This window comes from Ascaphus truei, unplaced genomic scaffold (genome assembly GCF_040206685.1).
Source record: "Ascaphus truei isolate aAscTru1 unplaced genomic scaffold, aAscTru1.hap1 HAP1_SCAFFOLD_1914, whole genome shotgun sequence".
Taxonomy (NCBI): Eukaryota; Metazoa; Chordata; class Amphibia; order Anura; family Ascaphidae; genus Ascaphus; species Ascaphus truei.
Window position 1 is genome coordinate 1 of NW_027454818.1, and position 25,945 is coordinate 25,945.

The 25,945-nt window shown below is 55.2% G+C and overlaps 1 protein-coding gene across 1 annotated transcript in view; it reads left to right on the forward strand.

Moving 5' to 3' along the window:
• Nucleotides 1-799: 799 nt before the first annotated feature.
• LOC142477070 (thyroid hormone receptor alpha-B-like) overlaps nt 800-25,945 on the forward strand; it is a gene marked incomplete at its 3' end in the record, with an annotated part of 54,902 nt that continues 29,756 nt past the window's right edge. The window contains exon 1 of the mRNA XM_075582124.1: nt 800-976. Coding sequence (XP_075438239.1) covers nt 924-976 — 53 coding nt within the window. The remainder of the gene's footprint in view (nt 977-25,945) is intronic.

The window sequence follows — 25,945 nt, forward strand, 5'->3', positions numbered from 1 at the left end:
GACAGGCCGTGACCCTGACTCCATTATCTGCGTCTTTAACATTCATCCCGTTAACTGGAAACAGATCCCAGACACGGGAGGGTCCTGCTAACAGCGGAGTGTGTGTGTGTGTGTGTGTGTGTGTGTGTGTGTGTGTGTGTGTGTGTGTGTGTGTGTGTTATATATATATTGTGTGTGTGTGTGTGTGTGTGTGTGTGTGTGTGTGTGTGTGTTATATATATATATAGAGTGTGTGTGTGTGTGTTATACAGCGCGTCGTGATAATTATCAGTGTATAGATACTCTGCATCATTATACAGCGCGGCGTGATCATTATCAGTGTATAGATACTCTGCATCATTATACAGCGCGGCGTGATCATTATCAGTGTATAGATACTCTGCACCATTATACAGCGTGGCGTGATCATTATCAGTGTATAGATACTCAGCGTCATTATACAGCGCTGTGTGATCATTATCAGTGTATAGATACTCTGCATCATTATACAGCGCGTCGTGTTTATTATCAGTGAATAGATACTCTGCATCATTATACAGCGCGGCGTGATCACTATCAGTGTATAGATACTCAGCATCATTATACAGCGCGGCGTGATCATTATCAGTGTGTAGATACTCTGCATCATTATACAGCGCGGCGTGATCATTATCAGTGTATAGATACTCTGCATCATTATACAGCGCGGCGTGATCATTATCAGTGTATAGATACTCTGCACCATTATGCCGCGCAGTGAAGGCTAACGGGAATGCTCTTGTCTTGCAGTGGCCCCCCCCCCGGGTGCCCCGTCCCCCCCCCCCCGGGTCTGTCCGCGGGCACACGGAGCCCCCATGTGACCGCCGCGCCCCATGTGCCTCGCGCAGCTGGGGGCGGAGCCCGCCTTGGTCTCTTCTGATTGGTTCTGGATGGAATTGCGTTGAATGGACCAGGATCTCAGCGGCCTGGACTGCTTGTCAGAGCCAGATGAAAAAAGGTAAGGGCGGGCCCCGGCCTGGCTCACTCCCCCTCTGTGTGTGATGTCACGGCGCGGTCAGCGGGTCATCACCCCCAGCTGCCCTCCCTTTCTGGTGTCTGGTCACAGCTGCTGGACAGCGGTCTCCTAGGGGCAAAGTGTACTAATGGCAGTGACAGGGTTAAGGGGTCAGTCCCTCCTAGGGCAAAGTGTACTAATGGCAGTGACAGGGTAAGGGGTCAGTCTCTCCTAGGGGCAAAGTGTACTAATGGCAGTGACATGGTTAAGGGGTCAGTCTCTCCTAGGGCAAAGTGTACTAATGGCAGTGACATGGTTAAGGGGTCAGTCCCTCCTAAAGGCAAAGTGTACTAATGGCAGTGACATGGTTAAGGGGTCAGTCCCTCCTAGGGCAAAGTGTACTAATGGCAGTGACATGGTTAAGGGGTCAGTCTCTCCTAGGGGCAAAGTGTACTAATGGCAGTGACAGGGTTAAGGGGCCAGTCCCTCCTAGGGGCAAAGTGTACTAATGGCAGTGACATGGTTAAGGGGTCAGTCCCTCCTAGGGGCAAAGTGTACTAATGGCAGTGACAGGGTTAAGGGGTCAGTGTCTCCTAGGGGCAAAGTGTAGTAATGGCAGTGACAGGGTTAAGAGGTCACTCCTTCCTAGGGGCAAAGTGTACTAATGGCAGTGACATGGTTAAGGGGTCAGTCCCTCCTAGGGGCAAAGTGTACTAATGGCAGTGACATGGTTAAGGGGTCAGTCCTCCTAGGGGCAAAGTGTACTAATGGCAGTGACATGGTTAAGGGGTCAGTCCCTCCTAGGGGCAAAGTGTACTAATGGCAGTGACAGGGTTAAGGGGGTCAGTGTCTCCTAGGGGCAAAGTGTACTAATGGCAGTGACAGGGTTAAGGGGTCAGTGTCTCCTAGGGCAAAGTGTAGTAATGGCAGTGACAGGGTTAAGAGGTCACTCCTTCCTAGGGGCAAAGTGTACTAATGGCAGTGACAGGGTTAAGGGGTCAGTCCCTCCTAGGGGCAAAGTGTACTAATGGCAGTGACAGGGTTAAGGGGTCAGTTCCTCCTAGGGGCAAAGTGTATTAATGGCAGTAACAGGGTTAAGGGTCAGTCCCTCCAAGGGGCAACGTGTTCTAATGGCAGTGACAGGGTTAAGGGGTCAGTCCCTCCTAGGGGCAAAGTGTACTAATGGCAGTGACAGGGTTAATGGGTCAGTCCCTCCTAGGGGCAAAGTGTACTAATGGCAGTGACAGGGTTAATGGGTCAGTCCCTCCTAGGGCAAAGTGTACTAATGGCAGTGACAGGGTTGAGGGGTCAGTCTCTCCTAGGGGCAAAGTGTACTAATGGCAGTAACAGGGTTAATGGGTCAGTCCCTCCTAGGGGCAAAGTGTACTAATGGCAGTGACAGGGTTAATGGGTCAGTCCCTCCTAGGGGCAAAGTGTACTAATGGCAGTGACAGGGTTAATGGGTCAGTCCCTCCTAGGGGCAAAGTGTACTAATGGCAGTGACAGGGTTGAGGGGTCAGTCTCTCCTAGGGGCAAAGTGTACTAATGGCAGTAACAGGGTTAAGGGGTCAGTCCCTCCAAGGGGCAACGTGTTCTAATGGCAGTGACAGGGTTAAGGGGTCAGTCCCTCCTAGGGACAAAGTGTACTAATGGCAGTGACATGGTTAAGGGGTCAGTCCCTCCTAGGGGCAAAGTGTACTAATGGCAGTGACAGGGTTAAGGGGTCAGTCCCTCCTAGGGGCAAAGTGTACTAATGGCAGTAACATGGTTAAGGGATCAGTCCCTCCTAGGGGCAAAGTGTACTAATGGCAGTGACAGGGTTAAGGGTCAGTCCCTCCTAGGGGCAATACTAATGGCAGTGACATGGTTAAGGGGTCAGTCTTCCTAGGGGCAAAGTGTACTAATGGCAGTGACAGGGTTAAGGGTCAGTCTCTCCTAGGGGCAAAGTGTACTAATGGCAGTGACAGGGTTAAGGGGTCAGTCCCTCCTAGGGGCAAAGTGTACTAATGGCAGTGACATGGTTAAGGGTCAGTCCCTCCTAGGGGCAAAGTGTACTAATGGCAGTGACATGGTTAAGGGGTCAGTCCCTCCTAGGGCAAAGTGTACTAATGGCAGTGACATGGTTAAGGGGTCAGTCTCTCCTAGGGGCAAAGTGTACTAATGGCAGTGACATGGTTAAGGGGTCAGTCCCTCCCAGGAGCAAAGTGTACTAATGGCAGTGACAGGGTTAATGGGTCAGTCTCTCCTAGGGGCAAAGTGTACTAATGGCAGTGACAGGGTTAATGGGTCAGTCCCTCCTAGGGGCAAAGTGTACTAATGGCAGTGACAAGGGTTAAGGGGTCAGTCTCTCCTAGGGGCAAAGTGTACTAATGGCAGTGACAGGGTTAAGGGGTCAGTCCCTCCTAGGGGCAAAGTGTACTAATGGCAGTGACAGGGTTAAGGGGTCAGTCCCTCCTAGGGCAATACTAATGGCAGTGACATGGTTAAGGGGTCAGTCCCTCCTAGGGGCAAAGTGTACTAATGGCAGTGACAGGGTTAAGGGGTCAGTCTCTCCTAGGGCAAAGTGTACTAATGGCAGTGACAGGGTTAAGGGGTCAGTCCCTCCTAGGGGCAAAGTGTACTAATGGCAGTGACATGGTTAAGGGTCAGTCCCTCCTAGGGGCAAAGTGTACTAATGGCAGTGACAGGGTTAAGGGGTCAGTCCTTCCTAGGGGCAAAGTGTACTAATGGCAGTGACAGGGTTAAGGGGTCAGTCTCTCCTAGGGGCAAAGTGTACTAATGGCAGTGACAGGGTTAAGGGGTCAGTCCTTCCTAGGGGCAAAGTGTACTAATGGCAGTGACAGGGTTAAGGGGTCAGTCTCTCCTAGGGGCAAAGTGTACTAATGGCAGTGACAGGGTAAGGGTCAGTCTCTCCTAGGGGCAAAGTGTACTAATGCAGTGACAGGGTTAAGGGGTCAGTCTCTCCTAGGGGCAAAGTGTACTAATGGCAGTGACACGGTTAAGGGGTCAGTCCCTCCTAGGGGCAAATGTACTAATGGCAGTGACAGGGTTAAGGGGCCAGTCCCTCCTAGGGGCAAAGTGTACTAATGGCAGTGACAGGGTTAAGGGGTCAGCTCCTCCTAGGGGCAAAGTGTACTAATGGCAGTGACAGGGTTAAGGGGTCAGTCCCTCCTAGGGGCAAAGTGTACTAATGGCAGTGATAGGGTTAAGGGGTCAGTCTCTCCTAGGGGCAAAGTGTACTAATGGCAGTGACAGGGTTAAGGGGTCAGTCCCTCCTAGGGGCAAAGTGTACTAATGGCAGTGACATGGTTAAGGGGTCAGTCCCTCCTAGGGCAAAATGTACTAATGGCAGTGACAGGGTTATGGGGTCAGTCCCTCCTAGGGGCAAAGTGTACTAATGGCAGTGACAGGGTTAAGGGGTCAGTCCCTCCTAGGGGCAAAGTGTACTAATGGCAGTGACATGGTTAAGGGGTCAGTCTCTCCTAGGGGCAAAGTGTACTAATGGCAGTGACATGGTTAAGGGGTCAGTCCCTCCTAGGGGCAAAATGTACTAATGGCAGTGACAGGGTTATGGGGTCAGTCCCTCCTAGGGCAAAGTGTACTGATGGCAGTGACATGGTTAAGGGGTCAGTCCCTGCCTAGGGCGAAGTGTGCTAATGGCAGTGACAGGGTTAAGGGGTCAGTCCCTCCTAGGGGCGAAGTGTGCTAATGGCAGTGACAGGGTTAAGGGGTCAGTCTCTCCTAGGGGCAAAGTGTACTAATGGCAGTGACAGGGTTAAGGGGTCAGTCCCTCCTAGGGGCAAAGTGTACTAATGGCAGTGACAGGGTTAAGGGGTCAGTCCCTCCTAGGGGCAAAGTGTACTAATGGCAGTGACAGGGTTAAGAGGTCAGTCCCAAACGAAGCGCACGGTGCACTAATGGGCAGTGACGGGGTTAAGGGTCAGTCCCTCCCGATGCGCACGGTGCACTAATGGCAGTGACGGGGTTAAGTAGGGTAATCTGAGCCCTATAATTATTCGGGTGATTTGCACTCTGTCTGTAAACAGGTTGATCTGAGACTGGGGAGGGGGCCGATCTGAGACTGGGGAGGGGGCCGATCTGAGACTGGGAGGCGGCCGATCTGAGACTGGGGAGGGGGCCGATCTGAGACTGGGGAGGGGGCCGATCTGAGACTGGGGAGGGGGCCGATCTGAGACTGGGGAGGGGGCCGATCTGAGACTGGGGAGGGGGCCGATCTGAGACTGGGGAGGGGGCCGATCTGAGACTGGGGAGGGGGCCGATCTGAGACTGGGAGGGGCCGATCTGAGACTGGGGAGGGGGCCGATCTGAGACTGGGGAGGGGGCCGATCTGAGACTGGGGAGGGGGGCCGATCTGAGACTGGGGAGGGGGCCGATCTGAGACTGGGAGGGGGCCGATTGAGACTGGGGAGGGGCCGATCTGAGACTGGGGAGGGGGGCCGATCTGAGACTGGGGAGGGGGGCCGATCTGAGACTGGGGAGGGGGGCCGATCTGAGACTGGGGAGGGGGGCCGATCTGAGACTGGGGAGGGGGCCGATCTGAGACTGGGGAGGGGGGCCGATCTGAGACTGGGGAGGGGGCGATCTGAGACTGGGGAGGGGGGCCGATCTGAGACTGCGGGGGGGGGCGATCTGAGACTGGGGAGGGGGCCGATCTGAGACTGGGGAGGGGGCCGATCTGAGACTGGGGAGGGGGCCGATCTGAGACTGGGGAGGGGGGCCGATCTGAGACTGGGGAGGGGGGCCGATCTGAGACTGGGAGGGGGCCGATCTGAGACTGGGGAGGGGGCCGATCTGAGACTGGGGAGGGGGCCGATCTGAGACTGGGAGGGGGCCGATCTGAGACTGGGGAGGGGGCCGATCTAGACTGCGGGGGGGGCGATTTGAGACTGGGGAGGGGGCCGATCTGAGACTGGGGAGGGGGCCGATCTGAGACTGGGGAGGGGCCGATCTGAGACTGGGGAGGGGGCCGATCTGAGACTGGGGAGGGGGCCGATCTGAGACTGGGGAGGGGGCCGATCTGAGACTGGGGAGGGGGCCGATCTGAGACTGGGGAGGGGGCCGATCTGAGACTGGCTGTCCCTTCTCTCTGAGGTCACTGCGGGTTCAGCAAGAGTTTGCACAGGGAATCCCCCCTCTCTCCTCTCTCACCTTGACCCGCTCCCCGATACGAGTCTGTCCGGCGGATAAGGAGATCAGAGAGGGCGCGTTCTGCGCGGCGTAACGCAAAGTACACGCACACGCGCGGGGAGGTGCGCCATCTCGCCTTGAGAGAACGTCTCTCGGGACCCCTCGTGACCGCGCCTCGCTTCCCGGAGTCCGTGCGTCTAGCGGTAACGACACCCCGGATCGCTGCGGGGGGCGCGCCGGCTGCGCAGGGAGAAGACGCCCCAATCGGGTGTCGTTACCGCTAGGCGCAGGGACTCCGGAAGCGAGGTCGCGCTCACGGGGGGTCCCCGAGAGACGTTCTCTCAAGGCGAGATGGCGCACCTCCCTGTGCGTGTACGTGTAAGCGCACTTTTCTATTCAATTACCTACACTTCGTTACGCCGCGGAAAACACACACACACACTCCACACACTTACACACTTACACACTTACACACTCACACACTTACACACTCACACACTCACTCACACACTCTCACACACTGACACACTCACACACTCACACACACACACTCACACACTCACACACTCACACACTCACACACTCACACACTCACTCACACACACACTCACACACACACTCACACACACTCACACACACTCACACTCACACGCTGAGGTGTAGACAATCACATGCTTCTTCATCGTCTCCGAGTGATGGATCGTGTTCATTACTCGGGGGGGAAACCACTTCATGTACGCGTTGGATGGCGGCCATTGTGTCGGGTCCACTGGGACATCCCGCTCGTTCCCCGGCGTCTGGCCGCCGAGTAGCGAGTATCTTCGGAGTAGATCGCGTGATTGGAAGTAGTGTTCCCAGGGACTCCCTCGGCCTCTGTGCCTCCCCCCGGCCTCCGTGCCTCCCCCCGGGCAGCGTTTTCCCAGGGACTCCCCCCGGCCTCCGTGCCTCCCCACAGCCTCCGTGCCTCCCCCCGAGCTGCGTGTTCCCAGGGACTCCCACAGCCTTCGTGCCTCCCCCCGAGCTGCGTGTTCCCAGGGCCTCCCCGGCCCTCCGTGCCTCCCCCCGAGCTGCGTGTTCCCAGGGACTCCCCCCGGCCTCCGTGCCTCCCCCCGAGCTGCGTGTTCCCAGGGACTCCCCACAGCCTCCGTGCCTCCCCCCTGGCCTCCGTGCCTCCCCCTCGAGCTGCGTGTTCCTAGGGACTCCCCCCAGCCTCCGTGCCTCCCCCAGAGCTGCGTGTTCCAGGGACTCCCCCCAGCCTCCGTGCCTCCCCAAAGCTGCGTGTTCCCAGGGACTCCCCACAGCCTCCGTGCCTCCCCCCGAGCTGCGTGTTCCCAGGACTCCCCCCAGCCTCCGTGCCTCCCCCAGAGCTGCGTGTTCCCAGGGACTCCCCCCAGCCTCCGTGCCTCCCCCAAAGCTGCATGTTCCCAGGACTCCCCCCGGCCTCCGTGCCTCCCCCCGAGGCTGCGTGTCCAGGGACTCTCCCGGCCTCCGTGCCTCCCGCCGAGCTGCGTGTTCCCAGGGACTCCCCACAGCCTCCGTGCCTCCCCCGAGCTGCGTGTTCCCAGGGACTCCCACAGCCTACGTGCCTCCCCCCGAGCTGCGTGTTCCCAGGGACTCCCCCGGCCTCCGTGCCTCCCCCCCGAGCTGCGTGTTCCCAGGGACTCCCCACAGCCTCCGTGCCTCCCCCCTGAGCTGCATGTTCCCATGGACTCCCCCGGCCTCCGTGCCTCCCCCCGAGCTGGCGTGTTCCCAGGGACTCCCCCCCGGCCTCCGTGCCTCCCCCCGAGTTGCGTGTTCCCAGGACTCCCCCGGCCTCCGTGCCTCCCCCCGAGCTGCGTGTTCCCAGGGACTCCCCACAGCCTCCGTGCCTCACCCCGAGCTGCGTGTTCCCAGGGACTCCCCCGGCCTCCGTGCCTCCCCCAGAGCTGCGTGTTCCCAGGGACTCCCCACAGCCTCCGTGCCTCCCCCAGAGCTGCGTGTTCCCAGGGACTCCCCCGGCCTCCGTGCCTCCCCCCGGGCTGCGTGTTCCCAGGGACTCCCCCGGCCTCTGTGCCTCCCCCGAGCTGCGTGTTCCAGGGCCTCCCCGGCCTCCGTGCTTCCCCCCGAGCTGCGTGTTCCCAGGGACTCCCCAGCCTCCGTGCCTCCCCCTGAGCTGCGTGTTCCCAGGGACTCCCCACAGCCTCCGGTACTCCCCCCGGGCAGCGTGTTCCCAGGGACTCCCCACAGCCTCCGTGCCTCCCCCCGAGCTGCGTGTTCCCAGGGACTCCCCACAGCCTCCGTGCCTCCCCCCGAGCTTCGTGTTCCCAGGGACTCCCCCGGCCTCCGTGCCTCCCCCCAAAGCTGCGTGTTCCCAGGGACTCCCCCCCCCGGGCCATGTTTTCCCAGGGTCTCCCCCCGCAGCCTCCGTGCCTCCCACGGACTCCCCAGCAGCCTCCGTGCCTTCCCCCGCAGCCTCTGTGCCTCCGTGCCTCCCCCCTGGGCTGCGTTTTGCCAGGGACTTCCCCCCGCAGCCTCTGTGCCTCCCCCCCAGGCAGCGTTTTCCCAGGGACTTCCCCCGCAGCCTCCGTGTTCCCCCCGGCCTCCGTGCCTCCCCCCCCAGGCAGCGTTTTCCCAGGGACTTCCCCCGCAGCCTCCGTGCCTCCCCCGGCCTCCGTGCTCCCCCCGGCCTCCGTGCCTCCCCCCAGGCAGCGTTTTCCCAGGGACTTCCCCGCAGCCTCCGTGCCTCCCCCGGCCTCCGTGCTCCCCCCGGCCTCGGTGCCTCCCCCCCCCCCCGGGGCAGCGTTTTCCCAGGGACTTCCCCCGCAGCTCCCGTGCCTCCCCCGGCCTCCCCCCGGCCTCCGCTCCCCCCGGCCTCGGTGCCTCCCCCCCCCCCCCCGGGGCAGCGTTTTCCCAGGGTGCCGCGCTGTTATGTAACTATTACGGGTAGTAATTAAAGGTCTGTTAGGCCGACTCGCGCTGGCGCTGACCCAGATCACACGCTGCGGTTCCTGGATCACACTCCGACAGCGTCTCACGTGCGCCCCTCCCTGACCCAGAAACCTCTTCCCTGTTACCCTGGCTCTTTAACATGCTGACCTTTGGAGTGGGATGCCTGGATTTTTAACTCCGGAGTTATAGGGAGGGGGTATATGGGGCAATAGGAGGAGTTATAGGGAGGGGGTATATGGGGTAATAGGAGGGGTTATAGGGAGGGGGTATATGGGGCAATAGGAGGAGTTATAGGGAGGGGTATATGGGGTAATAGGAGGAGTTATAGGGAGCGGGTATATGGGGCAATAGGAGGAGTTATAGGGAGGGGTATATGGGGTAATAGGAGGAGTTATAGGAAGGGGTATATGGGGTAATAGGAGGGGTTATAGGAAGGGGTATATGGGGTAATAGGAGTAGTTATAGGGAGGGAATATATGGGGTAATAGGAGGAGTTATAGGGAGGGGGTATATGGGGTAATAGGAGGAGTTATAGGAAGGGGTATATGGGGTAATAGGAGTAGTTATAGGGAGGGAATATATGGGGTAATAGGAGGAGTTATAGGGAGCGGGTATATGGGGTAATAGGAGGAGTTATAGGGAGGGGGTATATGGGGTAATAGGAGGAGTTATAGGGAGGGGATATATGGGGTAATAGGAGGAGTTATAGGGAGAGGTTATATGGGGTAATAGGAGGGGTTATAGGAAGGGGTATATGGGGTAATAGGAGTAGTTATAGGGAGGGAATATATGGGGTAATAGGAGGAGTTATAGGGAGGGGGTATATGGGGTAATAGGAGGGGTTATAAGGAGGGGTATATGGGGTAATAGGAGGAGTTATAGGGAGCGGGTATATGGGGTAATAGGAGGAGTTATAGGGAGGGGGTATATGGGGTAATAGGAGGAGTTATAGGGAGGGGTATATGGGGTAATAGGAGGAGTTATAGGGAGGGGTTATATGGGGTAATAGGAGGAGTTATAGGGAGGGGGTATATGGGGTAATAGGAGGGGTTATAGGGAGGGGGTATATGGGGTAATAGGAGGGGTTATAGGGAGGGGTATATGGGGTAATAGGAGGAGTTATAGGGAGCGGGTATATGGGGTAATAGGAGGAGTTATAGGGAGGGGGTATATGGGGTAATAGGAGGAGTTATAGGGAGGGGTTATATGGGGTAATAGGAGGAGTTATAGGGAGGGGGTATATGGGGTAATAGGAGGGGTTATAGGGAGGGGTATATGGGGTAATAGGAGGAGTTATAGGGAGCGGGTATATGGGGTAATAGGAGGGGTATATGGGGTAATAGGGGGGTTATAGGAAGGGGTATATGGGGTAAACGGAGGGGTATATGGGGTAATAGGGGGGTTATAGGAAGGGGTATATGGGGTAATAGGGGGGTTATAGGAAGGGGTATATGGGGTAATAGGGGGGGTTATAGGGAGGGGGTATATGGGGTAATAGGAGGAGTTATAGGGAGGGGGTATATGGGGTAATAGGTGGGGTATGGGGGCGTTGGGATTAGATGTATCTCGCTCCCTCAGGGAACTCCTTATTATGGGATATTCCTTGTGACGCAGCGGCAGAGCTTCACACGCGAGCGTTAGTGCGCGCTCCGCTGACCCCCCCCCCCTCCCCGTGCAGCAATGAGGGGGGGGGGGGGGGGAGAGCCGGCCGCAGCATGGGGTTAACCCTTCACTGCCTGCCTGTCACTGGGTTTATCCCGGCCGCAATCTCTTGGACATTGCTCGCACAGGAGAGAGCGCAAAGAGCGCGCCTGCGGGGGGGCGAGAACCAGTGATCCGCCGCGGGGGGGCCGGGGGGTGTTAACACTTTCATTCTCGCTCACTTGCCCCCCGGCGGTGACGTGAGGTCCCTAGGGGCGTGATCGTGACGCCTGCAGTGTGAGGGACAGGCGTCTGTATGACCCACCGTGTCACCCTGCGGGGGGAGTGACATACTGCTCGGGGTCCCATGTGTCTGTGTCACCGTGTCACCCTGCGGGGGGGAGCGGCAGACACCAGGTCCCATAGTGTCCCTTCTGCCTGTGTCACTGTGTCACCCTGCGGGGGGAGGGACAGACTCCATGTCCCATAGTGTCCCTTCTGCCTGTGTCACCGTGTCACCCTGCGGGGGAGTGACCGACAGCTGCACGGGGTCCCATGTGTCTGTGTCACCGTGTCACCCTGCGGGGGGAGTGACAGACAGCTGCACGGGGGTCCTCTATGAGTGTGTCACTGTCACCCTGCGGGGGGAGTGACAGACTCATAGCTCCCTTCTGTCTGTGTCACTGTGTCACCCTGTGGGGGAGGGACAGACTCATAGCTCCCTTCTGTCTGTGTCACTGTGTCACCCTGCGGGGGGAGGGACAGACTCATAGCTCCCTTCTGTTTGTGTCACTGTGTCACCCTGCGGGGGAGGGACAGACTCATAGCTCCCTTCTGTCTGTGTCACTGTGTCACCCTGCGGGGGGAGGGACAAGCTCATATCTCCCTTCTGTCTGTGTCACCGTGTCACCCTGCGGGGGGGAGGGACAGACACCATGTCCCATAGTGTCCCTTCTGTCTGTGTCACTGTGTCACCCTGCGGGGGAGGGACAGACTCATAGCTCCCTTCTGTCTGTGTCACTGTGTCACCCTGCGGGGGGAGGGACAAGCTCATATCTCCCTTCTGTCTGTGTCACCGTGTCACCCTGCGGGGGGGAGGGACAGACACCATGTCCCATAGTGTCCCTTCTGCCTGTGTCACTGTGTCACCCTGCGGGGGGGAGGGACAGACACCATGTCCCATAGTGTCCCTTCTGTCTGTGTCACTGTGTCACCCTGCGGGAGGAGGGACAGACTCATAGCTCCCTTCTGTCTGTGTCACTGTGTCACCCTGCGGGGGGAGGGACAGGCTCATAGCTCCCTTCTGTCTGTGTCACCCTGCGGGGGGAGGGACAGACTCATAGCTCCCTTCTGTCTGTGTCACTGTGTCACCCTGCGGGGGAGGGACAGGCTCATAGCTCCCTTCTGTCTGTCACTGTGTCACCCTGCGGGGGGAGGGACAGGCTCATAGCTCCCTTCTGTCTGTGTCACCCTGCGGGGGGAGTGACAGACTGCACAGGGTCCCCCCATGAGTGTGTCACTGTGTCACGCTGTGGGGGGGGGGGAGTGACCGCTGCACGTGGTCCCTTCTCAGTGTGTCTCTGCCCCCCCCCCCCCCCGCCCCTTCCTTGGCGTGTTCCCAGTGTTTGAAGCTGCCCTTGGTGGTGGGAGCTGAGGAGCAGCAGATGTCCGTGTGACTCTGCATTCCTGCGTGTAAACCGGTGAAAGCTTTTCTCCCGGCCGCTGGAATTCCTTTGTTCCTGTAAGATGAGCCGCGGCTGGGAACACGCGTGTGTCATGTGGGGTTCAGATGCGCTGGCCTGCGCGCGCATCTTGTACACACACACACACACGCGTGTGTACACGTATGCAGACATCCTATACACAGATATAAATAGGCAGGCGCCGCCAAACATGTATACACGTAGATACACACGCGTGTGTACACGTATGCAGACATCCTATACACAGATATAAATAGGCAGGCGCCGCCAAACATGTATACACGTAGACACACGCGCATGGGTACACGTATACAAAAACACCGATATAAATAGGCAGATGCCCCCATACATATATACACGTATAGACACGCATGTGTGCATGAGTACACATATATACTGTCCATAGGCAGACACCCCTATATAGACACACACACTCATACACACAAAACATATGCACACACAGAGCACAGAGGAAGAATAGGTACTGAGGTACCTCTCACCCAGCACAGAGGAAGAATAGGTACTGAGGTATCTCTCACCCAGCACAGAGGAAGAATAGGTACTGAGGTACCTCCCACCCAGCACAGAGGAAGAATAGGTACTGAGGTATCTCTCACCCAGCACAGAGGAAGAATAGGTACTGAGGTACCTCTCACCCAGCACAGAGGAAGAATAGGTACTGAGGTATCTCTCACCCAGCACAGAGGAAGAATAGGTACTGAGGTATCTCTCACCCAGCACAGAGGAAGAATAGGTACTGAGGTATCTCTCACCCAGCACAGAGGATGAATAGGTACTGAGGTATCTCTCACCCAGCACAGAGGAAGAATAGGTACTGAGGTACCTCCCACCCAGCACAGAGGAAGAATAGGTACTGAGGTATCTCTCACCCAGCACAGAGGAAGAATAGGTACTGAGGTATCTCTCACCCAGCACAGAGGAGGAATAGGTACTGAGGTACCTCCCACCCAGCACAGAGGAGGAATAGGTACTGAGGTACCTCCCACCCAGCACAGAGGAAGAATAGGTACTGAGGTATCTCTCACCCAGCACAGAGGAGGAATAGGTACTGAGGTACCTCCCACCCAGCACAGAGGAGGAATAGGTACTGAGGTACCTCCCACCCAGCACAGAGGAGGAATAGGTACTGAGGTATCTCCCACCCAGCACAGAGGAGGAATAGGTACTGAGGTATCTCTCACCCAGCACAGAGGATGAATAGGTACTGAGGTACCTCTCACCCAGCACAGAGGAAGAATAGGTACTGAGGTACCTCCCACCCAGCACAGAGGAGGAATAGGTACTGAGGTATCTCTCACCCAGCACAGAGGATGAATAGGTACTGAGGTACCTCTCACCCAGCACAGAGGAAGAATAGGTACTGAGGTATCTCTCACCCAGCACAGAGGATGAATAGGTACTGAGGTACCTCTCACCCAGCACAGAGGAAGAATAGGTACTGAGGTACCTCTCACCCAGCACAGAGGAGGAATAGGTACTGAGGTACCTCTCACCCAGCACAGAGGATGAATAGGTACTGAGGTATCTCCCACCCAGCACAGAGGATGAATAGGTACTGAGGTACCTCTCACCCAGCACAGAGGATGAATAGGTACTGAGGTACCTCTCACCCAGCACAGAGGAAGAATATGTACTGAGGTACCTCTCACCCAGCACAGAGGAAGAATAGGTACTGAGGTACCTCTCACCCAGCACAGAGGAAGAATAGGTACTGAGGTACCTCTCACCCAGCACAGAGGAGGAATAGGTACTGAGGTATCTCCCACCCAGCACAGAGGAAGAATAGGTACTGAGGTACCTCTCACCCAGCACAGAGGATGAATAGGTACTGAGGTACCTCTCACCCAGCACAGAGGAGGAATAGGTACTGAGGTACCTCTCACCCAGCACAGAGGGTGAATAGGTACTGAGGTACCTCTCACTCAGCACAGAGGAAGAATAGGTACTGAGGTATCTCTCACCCAGCACAGAGGGTGAATAGGTACTGAGGTATCTCTCACCCAGCACAGAGGGTGAATAGGTACTGAGGTATCTCCCACTCAGCACAGAGGATGAATAGGTACTGAGGTACCTCCCACCCAGCACAGAGGAGGAATAGGTACTGAGGTACCTCTCACCCAGCACAGAGGAAGAATAGGTACTGAGGTATCTCTCACCCAGCACAGAGGAAGAATAGGTACTGAGGTACCTCCCACCCAGCACAGAGGAAGAATATGTACTGAGGTACCTCTCACCCAGCACAGAGGAGGAATAGGTACTGAGGTATCTCTCACCCAGCACAGAGGAAGAATAGGTACTGAGGTACCTCCCACCCAGCACAGAGGAGGAATAGGTACTGAGGTATCTCTCACCCAGCACAGAGGAAGAATAGGTACTGAGGTACCTCCCACCCAGCACAGAGGAGGAATAGGTACTGAGGTACCTCTCACCCAGCACAGAGGAGGAATAGGTACTGAGGTACCTCCCACCCAGCACAGAGGAGGAATAGGTACTGAGGTATCTCTCACCCAGCACAGAGGATGAATAGGTACTGAGGTAAATCTCACCCAGCACAGAGGAGGAATAGGTACTGAGGTATCTCTCACCCAGCACAGAGGAGGAATAGGTACTGAGGTATCTCTCACCCAGCACAGAGGAAGAATAGGTACTGAGGTATCTCTCACCCAGCACAGAGGAGGAATAGGTACTGAGGTACCTCCCACCCAGCACAGAGGAGGAATAGGTACTGAGGTACCTCCCACCCAGCACAGAGGAAGAATAGGTACTGAGGTACCTCTCACCCAGCACAGAGGAGGAATAGGTACTGAGGTACCTCTCACCCAGCACAGAGGAGGAATAGGTACTGAGGTATCTCTCACCCAGCACAGAGGAGGAATAGGTACTGAGGTACCTCTCACCCAGCATAGAGGAAGAATAGGTACTGAGGTACCTCTCACCCAGCACAGAGGGTGAATAGGTACTGAGGTATCTCTCACCCAGCACAGAGGATGAATAGGTACTGAGGTATCTCACCCAGCACAGAGGATGAATAGGTACTGAGGTATCTCTCACCCAGCACGGGGGATGAATAGGTACTGAGGTACCTCTCACCCAGCACAGAGGAAGAATAGGTACTGAGGTATCTCTCACCCAGCACGGGGGATGAATAGGTACTGAGGTACCTCTCACCCAGCACAGAGGATGAATAGGTACTGAGGTACCTCTCACCCAGCACAGAGGATGAATAGGTACTGAGGTACCTCTCACCCAGCACAGAGGAGGAATAGGTACTGAGGTACCTCTCACCCAGCACAGAGGATGAATAGGTACTGAGGTACCTCTCACCCAGCACAGAGGAAGAATAGGTACTGAGGTATCTCTCACCCAGCACAGAGGAGGAATAGGTACTGAGGTACCTCCCACCCAGCACAGAGGATGAATAGGTACTGAGGTACCTCTCACCCAGCACAGAGGATGAATAGGTACTGAGGTATCTCTCACCCAGCACAGAGGATGAATAGGTACTGAGGTATCTCTCACCCAGCACAGAGGATGAATGGGTACTGAGGTACCTCTCACCCAGCACAGAGGATGAATAGGTACTGAGGTACCTCTCACCCAGCACAGAGGAGGAATAGGTACTGAGGTATCTCTCACCCAGCACAGAGGAAGAATAGGTACTGAGGTATCTCTCACCCAGCACAGAGGAAGAATAGGTACTGAGGTATCTCTCACCCACCACAGAGGATGAATAGGTACTGAGGTACCTCCCACCCAGCACAGAGGAGGAATAGGTACTGAGGTATCTCTCACCCAGCACAGAGGAGGAATAGGTACTGAGGTATCTCTCACCCAGCACAGAGGAAGAATAGGTACTGAGGTATCTCTCACCCAGCACAGAGGAAGAATAGGTACTGAGGTATCTCCCACCCAGCACAGAGGATGAATAGGTACTGAGGTACCTCTCACCCAGCACAGAGGATGAATAGGTACTGAGGTACCTCTCACCCAGCACAGAGGATGAATAGGTACTGAGGTACCTCTCACCCAGCACAGAGGATGAATAGGTACTGAGGTACCTCTCACCCAGCACAGAGGATGAATAGGTACTGAGGTACCTCCCACCCAGCACAGAGGAGGAATAGGTACTGAGGTACCTCCCACCCAGCACAGAGGGTGAATAGGTACTGAGGTATCTCTCACCCAGCACAGAGGATGAATAGGTACTGAGGTACCTCTCACCCAGCACAGAGGATGAATAGGTACTGAGGTACCTCTCACCCAGCACAGAGGATGAATAGGTACTGAGGTATCTCTCACCCAGCACAGAGGAAGAATAGGTACTGAGGTACCTCTCACCCAGCACAGAGGAAGAATAGGTACTGAGGTACCTCCCACCCAGCACAGAGGAAGAATAGGTACTGAGGTACCTCTCACCCAGCACAGAGGAAGAATAGGTACTGAGGTATCTCTCACCCAGCACAGAGGAAGAATAGGTACTGAGGTACCTCTCACCCAGCACAGAGGATGAATAGGTACTGAGGTACCTCTCACCCAGCACAGAGGATGAATAGGTACTGAGGTACCTCCCACCCAGCACAGAGGATGAATAGGTACTGTGGTATCTCTCACCCAGCACAGAGGATGAATAGGTACTGAGGTATCTCTCGCCCAGCACAGAGGATGAATAGGTACTGAGGTACCTCCCACCCAGCACAGAGGATGAATAGGTACTGCGGTATCTCCCACCCAGCACAGAGGATGAATAGGTACTGAGGTACCTCTCACCCAGCACAGAGGATGAATAGGTACTGAGGTATCTCCCACCCAGCACAGAGGAAGAATAGGTACTGAGGTACCTCTCACCCAGCACAGAGGAAGAATAGGTACTGTGGTATCTCTCACCCAGCACAGAGGATGAATAGGTACTGAGGTATCTCTCGCCCAGCACAGAGGATGAATAGGTACTGAGGTACCTCCCACCCAGCACAGAGGATGAATAGGTACTGCGGTATCTCCCACCCAGCACAGAGGATGAATAGGTACCGAGGTATCTCTCACCCAGCACAGAGGATGAATAGGTACTGAGGTACCTCTCACCCAGCACAGAGGATGAATAGGTACTGAGGTACCTCTCACCCAGCACAGAGGATGAATAGGTACTGAGGTACCTCTCACCCAGCACAGAGGATGAATAGGTACTGAGGTACCTCCCACCCAGCACAGAGGATGAATAGGTACTGAGGTACCTCCCACCCAGCACAGAGGATGAATAGGTACTGAGGTATCTCTCACCCAGCACAGAGGATGAATAGGTACCGAGGTATCTCTCACCCAGCACAGAGGAAGAATAGGTACTGAGGTACCTCCCACCCAGCACAGAGGATGAATAGGTACTGTGGTATCTCTCACCCAGCACAGAGGATGAATAGGTACTGAGGTATCTCTCGCCCAGCACAGAGGATGAATAGGTACTGAGGTACCTCCCACCCAGCACAGAGGATGAATAGGTACTGCGGTATCTCCCACCCAGCACAGAGGATGAATAGGTACTGAGGTACCTCTCACCCAGCACAGAGGATGAATAGGTACTGAGGTATCTCCCACCCAGCACAGAGGAAGAATAGGTACTGAGGTACCTCTCACCCAGCACAGAGGAAGAATAGGTACTGTGGTATCTCTCACCCAGCACAGAGGATGAATAGGTACTGAGGTATCTCTCGCCCAGCACAGAGGATGAATAGGTACTGAGGTACCTCCCACCCAGCACAGAGGATGAATAGGTACTGCGGTATCTCCCACCCAGCACAGAGGATGAATAGGTACCGAGGTATCTCTCACCCAGCACAGAGGATGAATAGGTACTGAGGTACCTCTCACCCAGCACAGAGGATGAATAGGTACTGAGGTACCTCTCACCCAGCACAGAGGATGAATAGGTACTGAGGTACCTCTCACCCAGCACAGAGGATGAATAGGTACTGAGGTACCTCCCACCCAGCACAGAGGATGAATAGGTACTGAGGTATCTCCCACCCAGCACAGAGGATGAATAGGTACTGAGGTATCTCCCACCCAGCACAGAGGATGAATAGGTACTGAGGTATCTCCCACCCAGCACAGAGGATGAATAGGTACTGAGGCACCTCTCACCCAGCACAGAGGATGAATAGGTACTGAGGTACCTCTCACCCAGCACAGAGTATGAATAGGTACTGAGGTATCTCTCACCCAGCACAGAGGATGAATAGGTACTGAGGTATCTCCCACCCAGCACAGAGGATGAATAGGTACTGAGGTACCTCCCACCCAGCACAGAGGAAGAATAGGTACTGAGGTACCTCTCACCCAGCACAGAGGATGAATAGGTACTGAGGTACCTCCCACCCAGCACAGAGGAAGAATAGGTACTGAGGTACCTCTCACCCAGCACAGAGGAAGAATAGGTACTGAGGTACCTCTCACCCAGCACAGAGGAAGAATAGGTACTGAGGTATCTCCCACCCAGCACAGAGGAAGAATAGGTACTGAGGTACCTCTCACCCAGCACAGAGGATGAATAGGTACTGAGGTACCTCCCACCCAGCACAGAGGAAGAATAGGTACTGAGGTACCTCTCACCCAGCACAGAGGAAGAATAGGTACTGAGGTACCTCTCACCCAGCACAGAGGAAGAATAGGTACTGAGGTACCTCTCACCCAGCACAGAGGAAGAATAGGTACTGAGGTACCTCTCACCCAGCACAGAGGGTGAATAGGTACTGAGGTACCTCTCACCCAGCACAGAGGATGAATAGGTACTGAGGTACCTCTCACCCAGCACAGAGGAAGAATAGGTACTGAGGTACCTCTCACCCAGCACAGAGGAAGAATAGGTACTGAGGTACCTCTCACCCAGCACAGAGGATGAATAGGTACTGAGGTACCTCTCACCCAGCACAGAGGATGAATAGGTACTGAGGTACCTCTCACTCAGCACAGAGGGAGAATAGGTTCTGCGCTTTCTCGCCCCTCGTGGCTGGGTGAGGTGACGGCTCGCCCTGCGGTCGCCCCCCCCCCCGCCCCTGCCTGTGGGCCCCTCGCTCTGCGCTCGGCCTGGGTAACGTACAGCTGTATCCAGGCGCTCGGCACACACGCCGCTGACATCACGGCTCCGGGAATAACACAGGGAGAGCTGCTTCCAATTAGATCTGCCCTTCTCTATCCCCTCGCCATGCTGCACTCACGCAGGATGAGCACGCCGCGCTGTATAGTGATGCAGAGTATCTATACACTGATAATGATCACGCCGCGCTGTATAATGATGCAGAGTATCTATACACTGATAATGATCACGCCGCGCTGTATAATGATGCAGAGTATCTATACACTGATAATGATCACGCCGCGCTGCATAGTGATGCAGAGTATCTATACACTGATAATGATCACGCCGCGCAGTATACTGATGCAGAGTATCTATACACTGATAATGATCACGCCGCGCTGTATAATGATGCAGAGTATCTACACACTGATAATGATCACGCCGCGCTGTATACTGATGCAGAGTATCTATACACTGATAATGAGCACGCCGCGCTGTATAATGGTGCTGAGTATCTATACACTGATAATGATCACGCTGCGCTGTATAATGATGCAGAGTATCTATACACTGATAATGATCACGCCGCGCTGTATAATGATGCAGAGTATCTACACACTGATAATGATCACGCCGCGCTGTATAATGACGCTGAGTATCTATACACTGATAATGAACACGCTGCGCTGTATAATGATGCAGAGTATCTATACACTGATAGTGATCACGCCGCGCTGTATAATGATGCAGAGTATCTATACACTGATAATGATCACGCTGCGCTGTATAATGATGCAGAGTATCTACACACTGATAATGATCACGCCGCGCTGTATAATGGTGCAGAGTATCTATACACTGATAATGATCACACAGCGCTGTATAATGGTGAAGAGTATCTATACACTGATAATGATCACGCCGCGCTGTATAATGATGCAGAGTATCTACACACTGATAATGATCACGCTGCGCTGTATAGTGATGCAGAGTATCTATACACTGATAATGATCACGCCGCGCTGTATAATGATGCAGAGTATCTACACACTGATAATGATCACGCCGCGCTGTATAATGATGCAGAGTATCTATACACTGATAGTGATCACGCCGCGCTGTATAATGATGCAGAGTATCTACACACTGATAATGATCACGCCGTGCTGTATAATGATGCAGAGTATCTACACACTGATAGTGATCACGCAGTGCTGTATAATGATGCAGAGTATCTATACACTGATAATGATCATGCCGCGCTGTATAATGATGCAGAGTATCTATACACTGATAATGATCACGCCGCGCTGTATAATGATGCAGAGTATCTACACACTGATAATGATCACGCCGCGCTGTATACTGATGCAGAGTATCTATACACTGATAATGATCACGCCGCGCTGTATAATGATGCAGAGTATCTATACACTGATAATGATCACGCCGCGCTGTATAATGATGCAGAGTATCTATACACTGATAATGATCACGCCGCGCTGTATAATGATGCAGAGTATCTATACACTGGTAATGATCACGCTGCGCTGTATAATGATGCAGAGTATCTATACACTGATAATGATCACGCCGCGCTGTATAATGATGCAGAGTATCTATACACTGATAGTGATCACGCCGCGCTGTATAATGATGCAGAGTATCTATACACTGATAATGAGCACGCCGCGCTGTATAATGGTGCAGAGTACCTATACACTGATAATGATCACGCCGCGCTGTATAATGATGCAGAGTATCTATACACTGATAATGATCACGCCGCGCTGTATAATGATGCAGAGTATCTACACACTGATAATGATCACGCCGCGCTGTATAATGATGCAGAGTATCTATACACTGATAATGATCACGCCGCGCTGTATAATGATGAAGAGTATCTATACACTGATAATGATCACACTGCGCTGTATAATGGTGCAGAGTATCTATACACTGATAATGATCCTGCCGCGCTGTATAATGGTGCGGAGTACCCGGCTGCCGTACTGCGAGGGGTTAATGCGCGTGGCGTTCCTGAGTGCGCTCCTCACCCTGCTGGAGTTCAGATGTTAGCGTGTAACGTGGGCAGCGATATCTCCGTGGCTGGGCCTAGGCGTGGATCTGTCAATCACCCCCCCTCCGCCCCCTACCCCGCCCTCCGTCCCCCTCCCTGTCCCTCTCCACCCCCCCCCCCCTCCCCATCTCACGGGGCGCAAATGGTTTCTGTTAAAGCCTTAACTTTCTCTCTGCTGAATGGGAGCGCAGAACAGGGTTATGTGTGGGGCAATAGGAGGGGTTATATGTGGGGCAATAGGAGGAGTGATATGTGGGGCAATAGGAGGAGTGATATGTGGGGCATGAGGAGGGGTTATATGTGGGGCAATAGGAGGGGTTATATGTGGGGCAATAGGAGGGGTTATATGTGGGGCAATAGGAGGGGTTATATGTGGGGCAATAGGAGGGGTTATATGTGGGGCAATAGGAGGGGTTATATGTGGGGCAATAGGAGGGGTTATATGTGGGGCAATAGGAGGGGTTATATGTGGAGCAATAGGGTGAGTGATATGTGGGGCATTAGGAGGGGTTATATGTGGGGCAATAGGAGGGGTTATATGATGGGCAATAGGAGGAGTGATATGTGGGGCAATAGGAGGAGTGGTATGTGGGGCAATAGGAGGAGTTATATGTGGGGTTATATGTGGGGCAATAGGAGGGGTTATGTGTGGGGTTATATGTGGGGCAATAGGAGGGGTTATATGTGGGGCAATAGGAGGGGTTATGTGTGGGGCAATAGGAGGGGTTATGTGTGGGGCAATAGGAGGAGTGATATGTGGGGCAATAGGAGGAGTTATGTGTGGGGCAATAGGAGGGGGTATATGTGAGGCAATAGGAGGGGTTATATGTGGGGCAATAGGAGGACTTATGTGTGGGGCAATAGGAGGAGTTATGTGTGGGGCAATAAAAGGAGTTATATGTGGGGCAATAGGAGGATTTATGTGTGGGGCAATAGGAGGGGTTATATGTGGGGCAATAGGAGGAGTTATATGTGGGGCAATAGGAGGGGTTATATGTGGGGCAATAGGAGGGGTTATGTGTGGGGTTATATGTGGGGCAATAGGAGGGGTTATATGTGGGGCAATAGGAGGGGTTATGTGTGGGGCAATAGGAGGGGTTATGTGTGGGGCAATAGGAGGAGTGATATGTGGGGCAATAGGAGGAGTTATGTGTGGGGCAATAGGAGGGGGTATATGTGAGGCAATAGGAGGGGTTATATGTGGGGCATTAGGAGGGCTTATATGTGGGGCAATAGGAGGACTTATGTGTGGGGCAATAGGAGGAGTGATATGTGGGGCAATAGGAGGAGTGATATGTGGGGCAAAAGGAGGAGTGATATGTGCGTCAATAGGAGGGGTTATATGTGGGGCAATAGGAGGACTTATGTGTGGGGCAATAGGAGGGGTTATGTGTGGGGCAATAGGAGGAGTGATATGTGGGGCAAAAGGAGGAGTGATATGTGCGTCAATAGGAGGGGTTATATGTGGGGCAATAGGAGGACTTATGTGTGGGGCAATAGGAGGACTTATGTGTGGGGCAATAGGAGGACTTATGTGTGGGGCAATAGGAGGGGTTATGTGTGGGGCAATAGGAGGACTTATGTGTGGGGCAATAGGAGGGGTTATGTGTGGGGCAATAGGAGGAGTTGTATGTGGGGCAATAGGAGGGGTTATATGTGGGGCAATAGGAGGAGTTGTATGTGGGGCAATAGGAGGGGTTATATGTGGGGCAATAGGAGGAGTGGTATGTGGGGCAATAGGAGGGGTTATATGTGGGGCAATAGGAGGAGTTGTATGTGGGGCAATAGGAGGGGTTATATGTGGGGCAATAGGAGGAGTGGTATGTGGGGCAATAGGAGGGGTTATATGTGGGCCAATAGGAGGGGTTATATGTGGGGCAATAGGAGGAGTGGTATGTGGGGCAATAGGAGGGGTTATATGTGGGGCAATAGGAGGGGTTATATGTGGGGCAATTGGAGGAGTTATGTGTGGGGCAATAGAAGGAGTTATATGTGGGGCAATAGGAGGGGTTGGTTATGTGTGGAGAAATAGAAGGAGTTGTATGTGGGGCAATATGAGCAGTGAGGGGGTAGGAGAGCTGGCAGTGAGGGGATAGGAGAGCTGGCAGCAGTGAGGGGATAGGAGAGCTGGCAGTGAGAGGATAGGAGAGCTGGCAGTGAGGGGATAGGAGAGCTGGCAGTGAGGGGATAGGAGAGCTGGCAGTGAGGGGATAGGAGAGCTGGCAGCAGTGAGGGGATAGGAGAGCTGGCAGCAGTGAGGGGATAGGAGAGCTGGCAGTGAGGGGATAGGAGAGCTGGCAGTGAGGGGATAGGAGAGCTGGCAGTGAGGGGATAGGAGAGCTGGCAGCAGTGAGGGGATAGGAGAGCTGGCAGCAGTGAGGGGATAGGAGAGCTGGCAGCAGTGAGGGGATAGGAGAGCTGGCAGCAGTGAGGGGATAGGAGAGCTGGCAGTGAGGGGATAGGAGAGCTGGCAGCAGTGAGGGGATAGGAGAGCTGGCAGTGAGGGGATAGGAGAGCTGGCAGCAGTGAGGGGATAGGAGAGCTGGCAGCAGTGAGGGGATAGGAGAGCTGGCAGCAGTGAGGGGATAGGAGAGCTGGCAGTGAGGGGATAGGAGAGCTGGCAGCAGTGAGGGGATAGGAGAGCTGGCAGCAGTGAGGGGATAGGAGAGCTGGCAGCAGTGAGGGGATAGGAGAGCTGGCAGTGAGGGGATAGGAGAGCTGGCAGTGAGGGGATAGGAGAGCTGGCAGTGAGAGGATAGGAGAGCTGGCAGTGAGGGGATAGGAGAGCTGGCAGTGAGGGGATAGGAGAGCTGGCAGTGAGGGGATAGGAGAGCTGGCAGTGAGGGGATAGGAGAGCTGGCAGTGAGGGGATAGGAGAGCTGGCAGCAGTGAGGGGATAGGAGAGCTGGCAGCAGTGAGGGGATAGGAGAGCTGGCAGCAGTGAGGGGATAGGAGAGCTGGCAGTGAGGGGATAGGAGAGCTGGCAGTGAGGGGATAGGAGAGCTGGCAGTGAGGGGATAGGAGAGCTGGCAGCAGTGAGGGGATAGGAGAGCTGGCAGCAGTGAGGGGATAGGAGAGCTGGCAGCAGTGAGGGGATAAGAGAGCTGGCAGTGAGGGGATAGGAGAGCTGGCAGTGAGGGGATAGGAGAGCTGGCAGTGAGGGGATAGGAGAGCTGGCAGTGAGGGGATAAGAGAGCTGGCAGTGAGGGGATAGGAGAGCTGGCAGTGAGGGGATAGGAGAGCTGGCAGTGAGGGGATAGGAGAGCTGGCAGTGAGGGGATAGGAGAGCTGGCAGTGAGGGGATAGGAGAGCTGGCAGCAGTGAGGGGATAGGAGAGCTGGCAGTGAGAGGATAGGAGAGCTGGCAGTGAGGGGATAGGAGAGCTGGCAGCAGTGAGGGGATAGGAGAGCTGGCAGTGAGGGGATAGGAGAGCTGGCAGTGAGAGGATAGGAGAGCTGGCAGTGAGGGGATAGGAGAGCTGGCAGCAGTGAGGGGATAGGAGAGCTGGCAGTGAGGGGATAGGAGAGCTGGCAGCAGTGAGGGGATAGGAGAGCTGGCAGCAGTGAGGGGATAGGAGAGCTGGCAGCAGTGAGGGGATAAGAGAGCTGGCAGTGAGGGGATAGGAGAGCTGGCAGTGAGGGGATAGGAGAGCTGGCAGTGAGGGGATAGGAGAGCTGGCAGTGAGGGGATAGGAGAGCTGGCAGCAGTGAGGGGATAGGAGAGCTGGCAGTGAGGGGATAGGAGAGCTGGCAGTGAGGGGATAGGAGAGCTGGCAGTGAGAGGATAGGAGAGCTGGCAGTGAGGGGATAGGAGAGCTGGCAGCAGTGAGGGGATAGGAGAGCTGGCAGCAGTGAGGGGATAGGAGAGCTGGCAGTGAGGGGATAGGAGAGCTGGCAGTGAGGGGATAGGAGAGCTGGCAGCAGTGAGGGGATAGGAGAGCTGGCAGCAGTGAGGGGATAGGAGAGCTGGCAGTGAGAGGATAGGAGAGCTGGCAGTGAGGGGATAGGAGCGCTGGCAGTGAGGGGATAGGAGAGCTGGCAGTGAGGGGATAGGAGAGCTGGCAGCAGTGAGAGGATAGGAGAGCTGGCAGTGAGGGGATAGGAGAGCTGGCAGCAGTGAGGGGATAGGAGAGCTGGCAGTGAGGGGATAGGAGAGCTGGCAGCAGTGAGGGGATAGGAGAGCTGGCAGCAGTGAGGGGATAGGAGAGCTGGCAGTGAGGGGATAGGAGAGCTGGCAGTGAGGGGATAGGAGAGCTGGCAGTGAGGGGATAGGAGAGCTGGCAGCAGTGAGGGGATAGGAGCGCTGGCAGCAGTGAGGGGATAGGAGAGCTGGCAGCAGTGAGGGGATAGGAGAGCTGGCAGCAGTGAGGGGATAGGAGAGCT